The sequence below is a fragment of the Leptosomus discolor genome, chromosome 1 (genome assembly GCF_034619465.1).
Source record: "Leptosomus discolor isolate bLepDis1 chromosome 1, bLepDis1.hap2, whole genome shotgun sequence".
Lineage (NCBI taxonomy): Eukaryota > Metazoa > Chordata > Aves > Leptosomiformes > Leptosomidae > Leptosomus > Leptosomus discolor.
This window is the reverse complement of record NC_141391.1, coordinates 184,127,681-184,142,574: the sequence shown is the minus strand read 5'-3', so window position 1 is coordinate 184,142,574 and position 14,894 is coordinate 184,127,681. Positions and strand designations below refer to the sequence as shown.

General features: G+C 41.9%; 1 protein-coding gene across 1 annotated transcript; it reads left to right on the top strand.

The window, feature by feature from the left end:
* Positions 1–141: 141 nt before the first annotated feature.
* ATP23 (ATP23 metallopeptidase and ATP synthase assembly factor homolog) lies at positions 142–6,256 on the top strand. Its single transcript, XM_086472360.1, has 6 exons — positions 142–331; positions 1,029–1,074; positions 1,181–1,262; positions 1,573–1,710; positions 4,665–4,748; positions 5,712–6,256. The coding sequence occupies exons 1-6, from the start codon at positions 151–153 to the stop codon at positions 5,913–5,915; spliced, it is 735 nt and encodes a 244-aa protein (XP_086328486.1). The 5' UTR covers positions 142–150; the 3' UTR covers positions 5,916–6,256.
* The last annotated feature ends 8,638 nt before the right edge of the window (positions 6,257–14,894 follow it).

Sequence of the window (14,894 nt, the reverse complement as noted above, 5' to 3'; positions counted from 1 at the left end):
GCTCCGCGGCCCTCCGAGCTGCCTGGCCACGCCCACTCCGCCTCACGTGGCGGGGAGCTGACCCGGTGATTGGCGCTGCCGTGCTGCTTCCGCCTTGTCCCGCCGCCGGGGACGGTGGCCGGCAGGCGCGGGGAGGCCTCGGGGTGGGCCATGGAGCAGGAGGAGGCCGCCGCGCCGCCGGCAGCCGAAGAGAAGGGCGGGGAGGAGGAGGATGACTTCGGCTATCGGCTCTTCCCGGACCGGAACAAGAAGCCGCAGAGCTTCCTGGTCCGCAGCCTCTTCACCTTCCACAACAGGTGCCAGCTGATGCTGAGGATGACCCTGGACACCAGTAAGCGCTTCCCAGTACTCCGGCGGGCCTGGGCCTGGCGCAGCGGAGGGTGTCCCCCCCCCGCTGGCACGGCCTGCCGCGGCTCCGGGGAGTGACCTTGGGCCGCAGGGTGTCGGGGCGGGAGCTGCTGTCCCCCCGCTGCTGCGGCCCCCCCTCCCCGGGGCGGCTGGACGGGGCCCGAACAGTTGGCGGGGTGGGGCTGCTCGCTGGACGCGCTGGTTTTGGTTAAAGGCAAAGAAAGTACCCTTTCAGAAGTGGCCGTGTGCTTTTTTTTTTTTTTTTTTTTTTCCTATCAGAAGGTCCTTCTGTACTTCTTCCTCTCGCCAATTTAAGAGGGTTTGTCCGTTTCTGGTTCGTGTGTGCCCTTTTCACTGCGTAATATTGACTGTGAATGTTATTGAAAACAGTGGTCACTATAGGCCGCTCCATTTATGTCTACTGCTAATGAAATAATGTCAGAAGTGGCTTGATTCCTGAATAGCTTTGTGTGTATCGTGATTCTATATCATGATTATGTATCACTTGATGTAGACTGAGCTATTGCATTAGAGTTAAATACTGCAAAAATATGAATTGGCATGTGTAGTGCTTTTTCTTTTTCTTTTTTTTTTGTTCTCTTGACTGTCTTTGTGTTTTGTTTATAGATTACTTTCAAAACTTTTTTCTAGAGAAATTGATTGCAGCAATATTTTTCTAGATCCATATGCTCAACTTCTTCTTGAGGCTATGAAGCAATCTGGTTGGTATGTAAGCTAATTCGTTTTGTTCTGGTGGTAACATCGCTATTATGTGGAGCCACTGGTCTTCTTCAAATTCTTTCCTGTAACTTTGTTTGTTTGGGCCTTTCAGCACTGTCTTCAATGACCGGCACTTCTCTTGTGAAAACTGTGATGGCTGCGTCAGTGGAGGTTTTGATTCTGCCACATCTCAGGTAGGCACTGGACGTTGTCCTCTTTCAAAGGACTACAGTTTTTTTAGTGTTTTGTTACTAGGATAAATCTGCTAATGCTGACATCTGAATTATATAGATATATTTTATGTATATGTTATATTCACACGTTAAATGAAAGACGTTCCATGGTATTGGAACTGGTACACTGTAGAATGATGAGGCTGTTAATGTTGAAAAACACTGACCTAAGGAGTCTGTAAATGCTGTAGGTGATGTGTGCTGGGCATCCAAGAAGTAAGGGAGGTGTTGAAACTTGGTGAAAAGATTACCTGTGTCTCTTCTTCTACAGATTGTTCTGTGTCAGAACAACATTCGACACCAATCCCATATGAACCGGGTGGTCACACATGAATTGATTCATGCTTTTGATCACTGCCGTGCACATGTTGACTGGTTTAAAAATGTCAAACACTTAGCATGTTCAGAGGTAAGTTAACGTGCTTCTAATGTTGTCATAATAGTAGTTTCTGCTCTTTATTAGGGATGCTTCATGTTTAAATAGACATGCTGTTACACAGACTTCATTTGTTTTAATCCTGTTAATGCATTTTGTCCTTTCTGTCAGATCAATCTGGTTTCATTCAGAAAACAAATATTTAGTTCTTACAAATATTAGTAAGTCAGTGACATATTAAGTAGAACGTGATCACCATGAGTGTAACTATAACAAGAAGTGGTTATTAACAAATGAGAGCAGTTAAAGATGAAAACATGTTCACACGTTAATCAAATGTTTATAAAATTCTCTTTCTCCCCTGCAAATCTTGGTATGTTGGGTGTTTATCAATGACTGTAACCTCGTCGTTGTTTAGATTTTTTTGGTTAACAGCAAACTTGCGTTTTCTTGTAACACTTTTGACTAATTGTGGTGTTGCTAATAGTACACTTGAGTTATGACTGCATGTCCTTTTCAGAGGACATAGTAATTTGCTGCTTAAAAGGCCTTAAAAATTAATGCATTAGTGGTGAAATTAAATTGAGCACAGGCTAGTAAGGATTCCCCTTGTGTACGTAACTTGTGTATTCACATGCTTTTAGTTGATTTTTGATATAAACTATATCATTTCACCACAGAAAAACTTACACTTATGATTAATATTATGAAAGTATGTTCTTGTGACTGTGTGAATTAAGTGGCTTCACTTTTTGAAGGACATATAAAATAGTATTAAAATGTTATAGTGGCTTTTTTGGGGGGTCGGGTTTTTTTTGACCGTGGGTTTTTTCCTTTGTTTGGTTGGGTTTTTTTAATGAGAACATGTTTGATTCCAGACTTAAGATGTGCACAGGTTTCACTTATAAAACAGTGTGTGAGAGAAGCAAAATGTTGAGTTTGGTACAGAACAAATCACATGTCATAAAAATTAATTTAAATTCATTAATTAAATTAATATTTGCTGTGGAAGAGAATCACAGTCATGTTATCTTTATCTTTTTATAGATAAAATTTAATGAAGTAACCTATTGTGGTATCAATAAAGCCATTCTATGTAATTTTGGAGGGTTGATCTTGGCTGGCTGCCAGCCACCCACCGAGCCATTCTCTGACTCCCCCTCCTCAGTAGGACAGGGGAGAAAATTAAGGTTAAAAAGCTCATGGATCAAGATGAGGACATGGAGGTCACTCACCAGTTACAGTCATGGGCAAAATACACCCGACATGGTGAAGATTAATTTCATTTATTGCCAATTAATGACAGAGCAGGATAGTGAAAAATAAAACTAAAGGTACCTTCCCCCCCACCTCCCCTTCTTCCCAGGCTTAACTTTGCTCCTTCATTTCTGACTCTTCTATCTCCTTCCCCCACAAAGGGGAATGGGGGCTGTGGTCAGTTCATAACGTTTTGTCTCTGCTGCTCCTTCCTCCTCATGCTGTTCCCCTGCTCCAGTGTCAGCTCCCTCCCACAGGATACAGTCCTTCATGAACTGCTCCAGTGTGGGTCTTTCCCATGGGCTGCTGTTCTTCAAGGCCTGCTCCACCGTGGGTCCTTTCCACAGCGTGCAGTCCAGGAACGGACTGCTGCTCCAGCGTTGGTCCCCCATGGGCCACAGTTCATGCCAGAAAACCTGCTCCTGCACGGGCTCCCCATGGGCTGGAGCTTCCTTCAGGGCGTGTCCACCTGCTCTGGCCTGAGGTCCTCCTTGCACTGCCATGTGGGTATCTGCTGCACTGTGTTCCTTCACAGGCTGCAGGGAGACAACCCGTGTCACCGTTGTCTTCTCCACAGGTGGCAGGGGAATCTGCTCTGGTGCCTGGAGCTCCTCTTTCCTCTCCTCATTCACTGACCTTGGTGTCTGTGGGACTGTTTCTCTCACATTTTTCTTGCTCTCTCACAGCTGCCATGTAGTGGTTTTTATCCTTTCTTAAATATGTCATCACAGAGGTGCCACCAGCATTGCCAATGGGCTCAGCTTTGACCAGCGGTGGATCCGTTTTAGAGCCAGCTGAAACTGGCTCTGTCCAGCATGGGGGCAGCCCCTTGTCTCTTCTCACAGAAGCCATCCTGGCAGCCCCTCTGCTGCCAACATCTTGCTACATAAATGCAGTACAGTAATTCAGAATTATTAAGTATCAATTTTTTTTTTGTCTAAGCATTCACACAGTGCAGAATAAAGCATGTAAGCCTGAAACAAAATTGGAGAACATACGTAAAATAAGATTGTGCTTGTTCTTGCTCTTGTTGAGATTGTTTACTTCAGGTCTTTTGATGCTTATTTTATTATATGGTGTTTACAGTTTTTATTGTCAACTTTTTAATTCTTGTATTTGATATTTTCCATGCATTTGTTCTTGTTTTGGTACTTAATTGTAGGAAATCTAGTTTTAGTTATATTTCCTAACTGAAGGGCTAGGGTGTGGCAGACAAAAGAAATTACAATGCACAGGACAAGACAGTTAACAAGCTGAAACATACATACTCATTTAAATGTGGCTTTTCCTAAAGCAGGTGGGTTAGTGCACTTCTGGGTAGTGCAGCTGTAGTCTCTGAAAAGTATCTGCCTTTTTTCCTGACTTGTGTAAGCTTCTGATATAGATTGAGGAGAGTATTGCTTTTCATGTTCTTTTAGCAATTCATATATATATATATACACACACATACACACACATATGATCTCTTCTGCTCATTTATTTAAGCTTTGGGAATATGTAAGGCTTCATCCCTGGAGAAACTCACAGGTTCTATAGTGATACTGTGCAGTTCATTGAGGCTGAGAGGGTGGATATAAAGGGTAATGTGTACTTCATAAGTAGAAGTGGCTCTGGGAATATTCCCTACCAGCACTCACCAGAAAGATATTGAAGAAAAAAATTTGTTACAGCTTTTTTGACTTTATATTTCCATCTGTTTCTCTGATTGTGTGGCTTTTCCCTCTCAATAGATTCGAGCTGCTAATCTTAGTGGAGACTGTACACTGATGAATGAAATAGCCAGGTTTAAATTTGGATTAAAAGGACATCATCAGGTAAACACTGTCGATGTTAAAGTCTACTGATCTGTTGTTATGAGCCATCTTTACCTACTTGATCTTGGCCTTCCACACTTCTGTAGCTGAAAACATCAGAGAAAGAAGTAGATGGCATGGACTTGCTTTCTCTTAATTAACATTTAATAATCTTTAATGATTCATGATATTTTTTTTTCCACCTTGTTATTTTTGTTCGAGTGAAATTCCTGAATACTTAGTCATATCATAGAGCTTACCACTGACAACAGATGATTAGTAAGAACCAAACAAAAACCAAGGTTTGCAGGAGATGTAGTGGGAATACCTTACCCACTGTGAGTGGGTAAAACTCTAAAAAGTCTTTGAAAACCAGAGGAAGGAGAATGACAAGGGTTCTAAATAACCACGTGTTAAGTCTTATAGGAATTACTTTTTTTAATAGCAATGAAGACTGTGGGTTAAGTCCCAAGTAGTTGCTCATGTTAGAATGACAGTTTGTAGCTGGGGATGTTTACATCTCTTTTTATCTTTTCATGGACTAACTGTGTAAGCAAAATTTGCTACAAAGGAGAGAGGTTGACATGAAGTCCACTAGAGGAGTCGTTCCTTTATGCTTTATAGCATTTCAATTGGAAAAGTACTACTGGTATTTATGTCTGTTTCTTTCTGACATAGTTTCTCTTGTGTCCGAGTCAACTTGTACAAATACTTGATACCTACAACAAATGCCAAATTGTATTTTAATTCCTGTTCTAAGGAATGTCTTGTCTTATCTGACGGTTTATTTGCACATGGAAAACTAACACTCATAGTTAACACAGGATGGAACAAAAATGTACTTTAATGCTTATTATAGGCATTGTTTAATTCTTCTGTGATACAAAATTATTACGTATGTAGTAGGAGTTAATACTTGACAAAATCTGAAAAAAAAAATATACTAATAATAACAGGTTTTTCTTTATCTGATTCCCACTTTAGACTTGTGTACGAGACAGAGCAATTCGTTCCATTCTGGCTGTTAGAAAAGTTAGCAAAGAAATGGCAGAAAAAGCTGTGGATGAAGTTTTTGATGCCTGCTTCAATGATCTGGAGCCTTTTGGAAGAATCCCGCACAGTAAAACAGATGCAAAACGTGCTTATAGAGACTTTCAGAACAGAGATCGCTATAACGCTAATTTGTAAAGGAAAAAAATGTGAAAAAATATGTTAATATCTGATTGTTGTGTGACATCTGGAGTTACAGTCTACACACACAGTGCTGGTGGAAAGGGGAGTTTTATCAAATGTATCAGTTAATTTTGTAAATTTTTTCCAGGAGCCAACTTCCGTGGAGGTAAACAAAGTGAACAAGACTAAAACCCGTGTTTCCTCACCTGTTATTCCAGCAAGATAATTTAGTACAGCAGATGACTTGTCAAATAATGATCTGCACATTTCAATGCACATTTAATTCTGCTCAATCTGACTAAGACTTGGTTTCTAAATGTTTTATTGTTACTGAATAAATCTTTTCATAAAATCTACATTTCCACCATCTTTGATACACAGTCATAAACTCGATGATCTTCATCACTCCGTTTTAAAGGATGAGCACCTGAACTACAGCTCTTGGGTCAAGATTTAATAACTATGGCTAAACCCAAAATTTAATAAACTGCCACATTCGTTTTTGAGCACCTCATGAAATTCTTGGAATTCTAGCTCATGTAATGTTAACTTTACAGGTACAAAAAGCCCTTTGGCTTTTTAGGAATTTGACTGACAATTCTGATTGCCAGATCAAATCTACAAGCTGGGTAAGCATTGGTGAGAGTCTGTCCAGCAGGCTGAGCTTTGCTCAAAGTGTTGGTGTTCTAGAACAGGCTGCCCAGAGAGGTTGTGGAGTCTCCTTCCCTGGAGACATTCAAAACCCACCTAGATGCGTTCCTGTGTGACCTACTCTGGGTGGTCCTGCTCTGGCAGGGGAGTTGGACTAGATCTTTCGAGGTCCCTTCCAACCCCTAACGTTCTGTGATTCTGTGTAGGTTAAGGTCTTCTTCCCATACTTGTTAGGAGGGCAAGTCCATCTGGGGAAAGCAAGAAGCTGCTAGGTTCATCCTAAGTCTGAGAGAAGCTATCTCATTCCTCTGTTATTTCCAAATTTAAGGTATTATAATAATTGTCATGGATGCAAGAGAACCACATTTTCTTCCTGGAAATTAAAGGTGTGATTTAACCACAGCTATGGTTCACTGAGGTAGTGGAGATGTGTGTGTCCCCAGTCAAAGGACTGTAGGCAGAGCAGTGTGCAGTAACAGTTACTGGATCCAGACTCAAGTGGGAAATTCAGTTCCACAAAAGATGAACTGATGCCCTGATTGTTGCTGTTTCATACAAAGTGCAAAACGTTTTAGACTTTCAACTTCACAGGATGTCAAGGTCTGAGTGGTGGTGGTGGTGTCAGTTTTCCCGTGCAAAGTTCACAACTGCAGAAGCATAGAATTGCTGAGGTTGGAAGGGACTTCTGGAGACACTACTGTTTCAACCACAATGCACAGAGGAGAGGCAACTAAAGTATGTTGCTGAGGAATGTGTCTAGTTGCGTTTTGAATATCTGAGGATGGAGACGCTACAGCCTCTCAGGATAACCTGTTCCAGCGTTTGATTGCCTTTGCAGGTTTGGTTTTTTTCCTCCCTGTGTGTAAGTGAAGCTTCCTGTGTTTCACCTTGTGTCAATTTCCTCTTGTCCTTTCCTTCAGCACCACTTGAGAAGACTCTGACTCAGTCTTCTCTGCTTCCACCCTTGCCCCATCAGGTATTTATGCACATTGATAAGATCTACTTGAACATTCGGTTCTCCAGGCTGAAGAGTCCCAGCTCTTAGTCTCCCTTTTTAGGTCAGATGTTCTGATCCATTTATCATCTTCATGGCAGTTTCCTGGACTCACTCTGCTATGTCCATGTCTCTTGTACTGGGAAGCCCAGAACTGAACCAAACACTTCAGATGTCTCACCAGTGCTGAGCAGCGTGGAAAATAATGTCCCTCAACCTGCTGGCAACATTCTTCCTAATGCAGCCTAGGAGGCTGTTGGCCTTGTTTGCTGCAAGGCTGTGTTGCTTGCATACAAGTTGGTGTCCACCAGCACTGCCAGGGCATTTTCTGCCCTGTCCAGGTCTCTCTGGATGGCAGCACAAACTTCTGGTGTATCAGCCACTCCCCTGAGTGTTGTAGTGACTGTAAACTTTCAGCAGTTGCACTGCTTCTAGCTTCCATGTTGTTAATGGAGAGGTTAAACAACATCTACTCTGACACCAATAGCTGGGGCACTCCACTAGTATCTGGCCATAAACTTACACGTGTAACCAGACACGGTTGAAGAATCAACATGGACTTGGGAACATCTCAGCTAGGTAGTCTGCATATATGCACTCTGGACAGTTGAAAAATTTGAAAATACCAAAATTAATTGTTCTGTTCGCTTACCTCAAGTGTCAGAAAGCTATTCCAGGCATGTTAATTTACTGCTGTAATGTCAGGTCGAGTACTTGAAACTTGGGTCCTAAGTACAAGAATCTGCCAATCATGTTTTTTTCACATTGAATTCAGTCAGGCAAGAAAACCTCACTGTTCTGCTACTTGTTGAGTTAAAACTATCTGGAAGCAGCAGAGAATGCCATCTGCTACCTGGGTGGGCTTAGACAGGGTGTAAGGTCACCGTGCAAATTTGCAGTTTGAACCCAGAACTCAGGCTTAATCTCTTGGAAGAATACTGCATATGTACAGGTGTTTTGTTTGTTCTCTGTTTATTGCAAAATGCAAAAGCAGTCCCGGGAGACCTGGACCCCAGTCCTGCAGCTGTTTCCCACTCACCTGCTCCCAAAAGAATGTCCCTGTCACAGAACCACAATTTTGTTGCTCTGCTCTTGCTTTCATTGGCCCTGTGTGTTTTTCTTGCTTCAGTTCCTTTCTCAACAAGGTTTGGAAAGAAAGCAAGAAAAACTGGGTGAGAATGGAATTGATGACTCCGCAAATACATTGGGAGAGGGAATTCAAGTCATGGTACTGACTTAAAATGGTCATGGTTAATTTAAATGGGAAATTATAAGATAGTATATAAGCATCTGAAGAGTAAAGGTATTCTAAATAAGATAAAGAACAAGGAATAGGTATTGTTTACACTGAGGATGAAAAGTTTAGGGAAAAGGTTGATCCCAGAATGAGAACCGTTAAGTCCTTTAGTATTCCAAAAAGGATGAACTGAAACTAGATTGTGTGTTCACATTTTTCTGCATTTTATTTCTGTTGTAGTAATCCCGTATTTCAGGATTTCTCCTGGTTGTTGGCAGAGTTTGTAAAGGAAAGGACTCTTCTGCCTCTTTTATCCTCTCCACCTCCCCAAAGCTGTGTAACTTTGGTTTCCCATTCTTCACTGCCCTCCCCTGCAGCAGTGATAGGCTGAGTGAGGTTGAGTTAGGATGAGCTGAGCTGATTTGAGCTGATTTGAGATCTTAAACCCTTATAGTACCACCTTGGTGTATTTTACTCACATGCCCAAGGTTAAACTAATCACCAAATTTGGGGTCAGAAAGGAAATTTTCCTTGATTAATTTGATAGGGATGACTGACATTTCTGTTGAGCAGCTTGACTCTGTTTAGTGCTGTTCAGGCAGGCACTAGTGCTCAGCTTTATGTTTGCAGCCTCTCAGTGAAGAGTCCTGTGTGACAAGTCTAGTGCTGAGTTGAGCTGTGACAGTGGCAAGGCTGGGTGAGTCTGGTCCTTGGAAATGAGACCTGAAGCAGGCAACTATGCCTGTGCGGTAGGAGCTACCCTGCGTGTGGGACTGTTAGCAGGGACTTGGGCTTCCTGAGCTGACAGTGACCACTGGGACAGAGTGGCCAGTGAGAAAGGCAGACCTGGAAGGAGCAGCCATCTGAATTGCCCCAGAATTTCATGTTTAAGTGATGGTCCTTCTTGTTGCAGGGATGAAGCTCATTGGAGTGACCTCGACTGCTTTCTCTTTGCTGACTGTAGCACATCCCTGCTGGGCTGTTGGCCTTTTTACTGGAGGTCTAACATTTGTCAGCGATGAGAAAGCTTTTATGACTTGAGTCCTTTATGCCCTGAATGGTTGCTCATGTTCTGGTTGTCTCTGGTGGTGGAGGACCAGGTATGATGACCAAGTGTTGCCTTCTCCTGTTCTGTGCCCCTATATATTTCGTGACAATGGGACTGTCAGTGTAGGAAGCTTTTTCAGGAAATACGTAACTTTGAGATTTGGCTATGGTGGGGCAGCAGACTCCCTGGTGAGACTTGAGCAGGAGTGAGGCACTGAACTGCTCAGGTAAGGGAAGGTCAGGACATGCACAAATTTCAAGTGCCTGACATGCACTAAGGCTGGAAGGGGAAGGTCCTCCCAAGTACCTCCAGAATTAGGCAGCCTTTGAGGGGGCTCTTTTTTGACTGCAGTTTTGGGCTCCTGCAGTCCACCTATTTATTTCACGTGCCTATGGCCTTTTGGGTCTGACTGTCATTCTGTAACTTCCTCCTGAGAAGAATGCAGTCATGTAATTAGTCTCCAGCCCAATGGGTCTGCTCCTAAGGTGTCACTCAAGAACAAGCTGCATGAAGAAGGTGATAGCAAAGACAGCCGCTTCCCCTGTCACCTGAGCAGAGCCGTCAGTGTGTCACCATTTCCTGAACAGCAGCAAACACTTTGAAAAGATTTGAACATAAGCGCTGTCCTCACAAAGGACCAAGCAACGCATCCAAGCAGTGCCTGAGAGACTTGATCAAGCCTGACTTGTCTTAGTTGTTCTGTTTCTGTTGGACTATGGGTGGGCTGCATTTATTCCCAGTTGTAGCATAATTCATACCTACAGGTACTATTGCTTCTGGGGCTCTGGGGCTCAGCATTAATGCAGATCTCTCAGAAATTAGTCCTAGTTGTCTTCGAGAAAGTACTGTCTTGGCCAAGATTTCCCAAACCTGTGATTTCAATACTTTTGCAGAATTTCAAGTGGAGATTTCATAATCTTATTTTCTTGGGCTAATTCCATCAGTGTCTGACATAATCACATGGCTGAATATCTGAACAGAAAAATACCTGTGGAGAAAATTACACGTTGAATTCTAAGCTTCCCATCTTTGATGTAATCTATGTAGACCTTCTGGGTTTTCTAAAATCCCCTGCAGATCAGAGATGCCTTGGAACAGCATAATCTTATGTGTTAATATTTCCTTAACCTTTACTGCTTTTCAAATCCCCATTTTAGTCAGTATGATGTATGATGCTGAGTTTTTTATAGTACTTCTCACACATATTCTGGCAGATAATTCTTTCCCTTTGTGATACCTTATTAACCAAAGTTCTACTTTAATGAATGTGTGTGTGTATTTGTGTGGTTTGCATTTATATTGTATTTTGACGAACATATATATATATTCACTTGAATATATACAGTTGACTGCTATCTGGCATAAGCTTTGTCAAGTCTACTTAGAAATGGAAAATATGGCAATAAAGAGTAGAATATCCAAGCATACAAGCTGCTGCTTCTTTTCTTTAGCATTTTTCATAGATGACACCATCAAAATCTAGGAAAGAAAGTATTCCAGACATATCTGCAAGAGACATTGGTTATAAAGTGTACATTGAGCTATATAAAGATGTAATTATTAAAAAAGAAAAATACCAGTATGAAATAAAATTACGTAACCAGGAAATGTCAGTTTAAGCAATAGATACAGTTCAGTTACACCAAGTCAAATTGTAATGGCAGAATATGTGCACAAGCCACCAGAAAACAATCAGAAGAGTCTGGCAGGCTTCTTGTTATTCACTGAGAAAAGGAAGGACAATAATTACATGAAAGTTTGCACACACTGTTTATCAATTCAAGCAATCATTTCATTGCTTTAGGTGCAATTTTAATCTGCATCGTTTTTTCTCATCAAAACAGAGGTTAAAAACATGAGTAAAAGCTCATTGCAAATATGAAAAATATGGGAATCGATTAAGCAGCAGAGGGAGCTGAAGGACTGTGGAACAGCGTGCTGCTGTGGAAGGCCACCTGCAGACTATACACAGCTGCTGCTCAGTGTGCAGTTCAGTTTTGGTTTAAATCTCTGTTTTAATCAAATTTGTATAACTAACATTAAAACAGGTTAAAAATTAAACGTATTTCAATTGCATTATTCTGCTTCTGCGGAACATTTGGTTCCTTTAGAAGACCACCTCAAAACATACATGGAAATACTTTTGCCACCTGTGCTGATTTGGAGTGTGACAGTGTTTCCAGGGGCAGTTAGATAAATGCTGGGATGCATGTGTCAGACCAAAACATCAAGCTATAAAGACCCATCATCAGTAATCAGAATCACGCAAATTACATTAGCTTAATTCCTTATTCCTCATGCTTGAATTTCCACTACATTTCCATTTTGTCTATCTGAAAGATTTTGAAGTTTTGGCAAAACTAGAAAGAAGGAAAAAAGAGCATCATTGTCCCAATAGTAAAGAGATATAATTTTAAAAAAGAGAGTAATTTAATAAAGAGTATTTAGGTGTTTTCTTTTTCCTAGGGAAGAAGTGCTAGCCATGACATAACTTACACAATAGTTCCTTGGCAGAAGTATTTTTAAAGTTTGTAGTATCTAGCTTTCAATTGCATGGAAGTGTGCCAGTTATCACAGGAGGCTTCATGGGCTGATTGTAGTTTTTCAAAACTGTTTTAGAGAACAGTAGCAATTATAATTGAAAACAAAAAAAAATCATCAGGTAGCAGAAAAATCCAACTCTGACACAATGAAAAGTTCAGAAGTTTTCAGAGCATGTGGGAGTTTTACCTCTTGCTAGAACTGAACAGTTCAGCATTGAGAGGTTATTATCCACCAGAACTCCACTCAAATTTGCTAACAGACATTCCTCCTCTAGCTTGCCTGTAACCTTATCAAAAAGAAAATTAGAAAGCAAAGATTTACATCATCTTTTTATTCAATAGGGTTTTTTATTGTAGTTCTTTAATGGTACATGAGAAATTCATTCAGAGTTTGGGAAAGTGTGAAACCTTTGCTCTCACTTCCTTTGAAAAGAAGATGGAAAGAAGAAAAAGGAGAAGAAGGACATGCATATAGGACTCTACGTGCTGGTGGGTAAGAAACCAATATATGGAGATCTTTGTTTTAGCTCCTGCTCTACTGAATGCTAAGTTAAAAGTATTGAAGCACTTGCTGGATTTACACTCATACTCCCCACTGAAAGGCATCAGCTGGGGAAAAGGATGCAAACAAGGCGGGGCTGAGTGACAAGGTGGGCAGAACAATGGCTGCAGGGGGAGCAGGAAGCTTTGTTACCGAGTAATATTGATTTGTCCCCTTCCCTCCTTCCCAGTGCAAAGTGGAGCAGCCTCCCTCTCCCCAAAATGTTTCACAGTTGAATGATTTTCCTTCATGTCCATTTTCATCCTGTTTTCTCCTTGTTCAAGAGAATTTCTTCTCAAAGAACACATTGTGCTCATTCCTCTTTCCTCCTAAACTTCCTCGTGTGTGTGTGTGTGTGCGTGTTTGTGAATGAATAAGGGATCATAGAATCATGGAATCATTTAGGTTGGGAAAGACCTTTAAGATCATCAAGTCCAATGTAAGCCTAGCACTGCCAAGTCCACTACTGAACCCTGTCCATCAGAGCTACATCTGCATGTCTTTTAAATAATACCTCCAGGGATGTTGACTCAGCCACCTCCCTGGGCAGCCTGTTCCAATGCCCTGACAACCCTTTCAGTGAAGAAATTTTTCCTAATGTCCAATCTAAACCTCCCCCAGCACAACATGAGGCTATTTCCTCTCATCATATCACTTGTTACTTGAGAAATGAGACTGACACCCACCTCCCTACAACCTCCTTTCAGGTAGTTGTAGAGAGGTTGTAGGAGTTACAGGATGCCCTTTCTTCTTTTCCTTTTGTTACTAGTTACCTGCTTCTCCTCCTGCTGTGCATCTTCAATGCACACAAGGGAGAAGGGAATTTAAATTGTATCTGGGGAACCAATCTATGATGTTACATGTGTGAGAATGAGGGGTATTTCACTCCAGCGTCCTCTTTCAGTTTCCACCTCCTAATCTCACAGAAGTGTATCTTACACTTTGGCTTGGTCTGGTGGGAGAAAACTGGCAGTTCCCAGGCGCAGACTGTAAATGAGGAGGTGAATCCACTTCCCTCCCCTGGTGCTATTTTTACAGACCTTCATTCTCACCTCTATTCCAATGCCTACGAATAAACCTAGGCATGTGCATGTGTCTTGACTACATCTGGCGCACCACTTCTACAGCCCAGCTCCTGCAAGCACCCTTCTCCACTCCTCAGCTGCCCTCACGCTTCCTGCACCCACAGTGAGCTGGTGCCAGCTGATGGTCTGCCAGTCTTTGGTCTGTTGCTTTGACACTGCTGGAATCTGTTTGGGAAACCATTTGGAATATGTTTCATTAGTATAGGAACAGGGGCAGGGAATGGAGATTACCAGTCAGACCTCATACTGATACTGAGTTGAACTTCTGGCAGGGCTGAATATTCATTCATGGGATCTGAGAAGCATTCCTGGGCATCACAGAGTATATATTACCCTCAGGTTTTACACCTTCTGCCTTAGATTTGGCACAAGGAGTAGGAGACTAATTAGCTGTAGGACCGGGGATAGAAGAAAAGAAGGTCACAGGTATGCATTTCCATCCGGATTCCTTTTTCTGGCTGCTGGGTAAAAACAGAGGTGAAAGTCCAGCTCTAACTAACAGCCCTCTCCTTCTTCTCTTTGAATACCTTCAATAGAGTGAATTTGTCTGCCAGCCACTAACTGAAGGGGACTAGCTAGTACTTCAACTCTTTCTAGTTCTCACTTTTGCTTACTCCATGTGAAAAAAAAAGATACTAAGGGTGTTCCCTTCCTTCTTTTCAGAGTACCAATAGTCTGATAGGACATTCCCTGAGAAGTGGGAAGTTCGTATTCCAGTCCCCTCATGACTTTTGCTTAGAAAGGAAGAAATACTCTGTATTTCAGACACAGGGGCTCAGGAAGCCTTCCTGGGTTCAGTCAATGAATCCTGGGTAGCTGAGTCCTTGATAAGGGTAGTTTTTTCAGAAATCATGCTGTTTACAATCCTTTTTCATTACCCATCTTGGGTAGAAAA

Coding starts and splice junctions, on each gene's coding strand:
- ATP23 (XM_086472360.1), top strand. CDS start 151: ATGGAGCAGGAGGAGGCCGCCGCGCCGCCGGCAGCCGAAGAGAAGGGC. Junction 1,263..1,572: donor TTGATTCTGCCACATCTCAG/GTAGGCACTGGA, acceptor CTTCTTCTACAG/ATTGTTCTGTGTCAGAACAA. Junction 4,749..5,711: donor GATTAAAAGGACATCATCAG/GTAAACACTGTC, acceptor TTCCCACTTTAG/ACTTGTGTACGAGACAGAGC.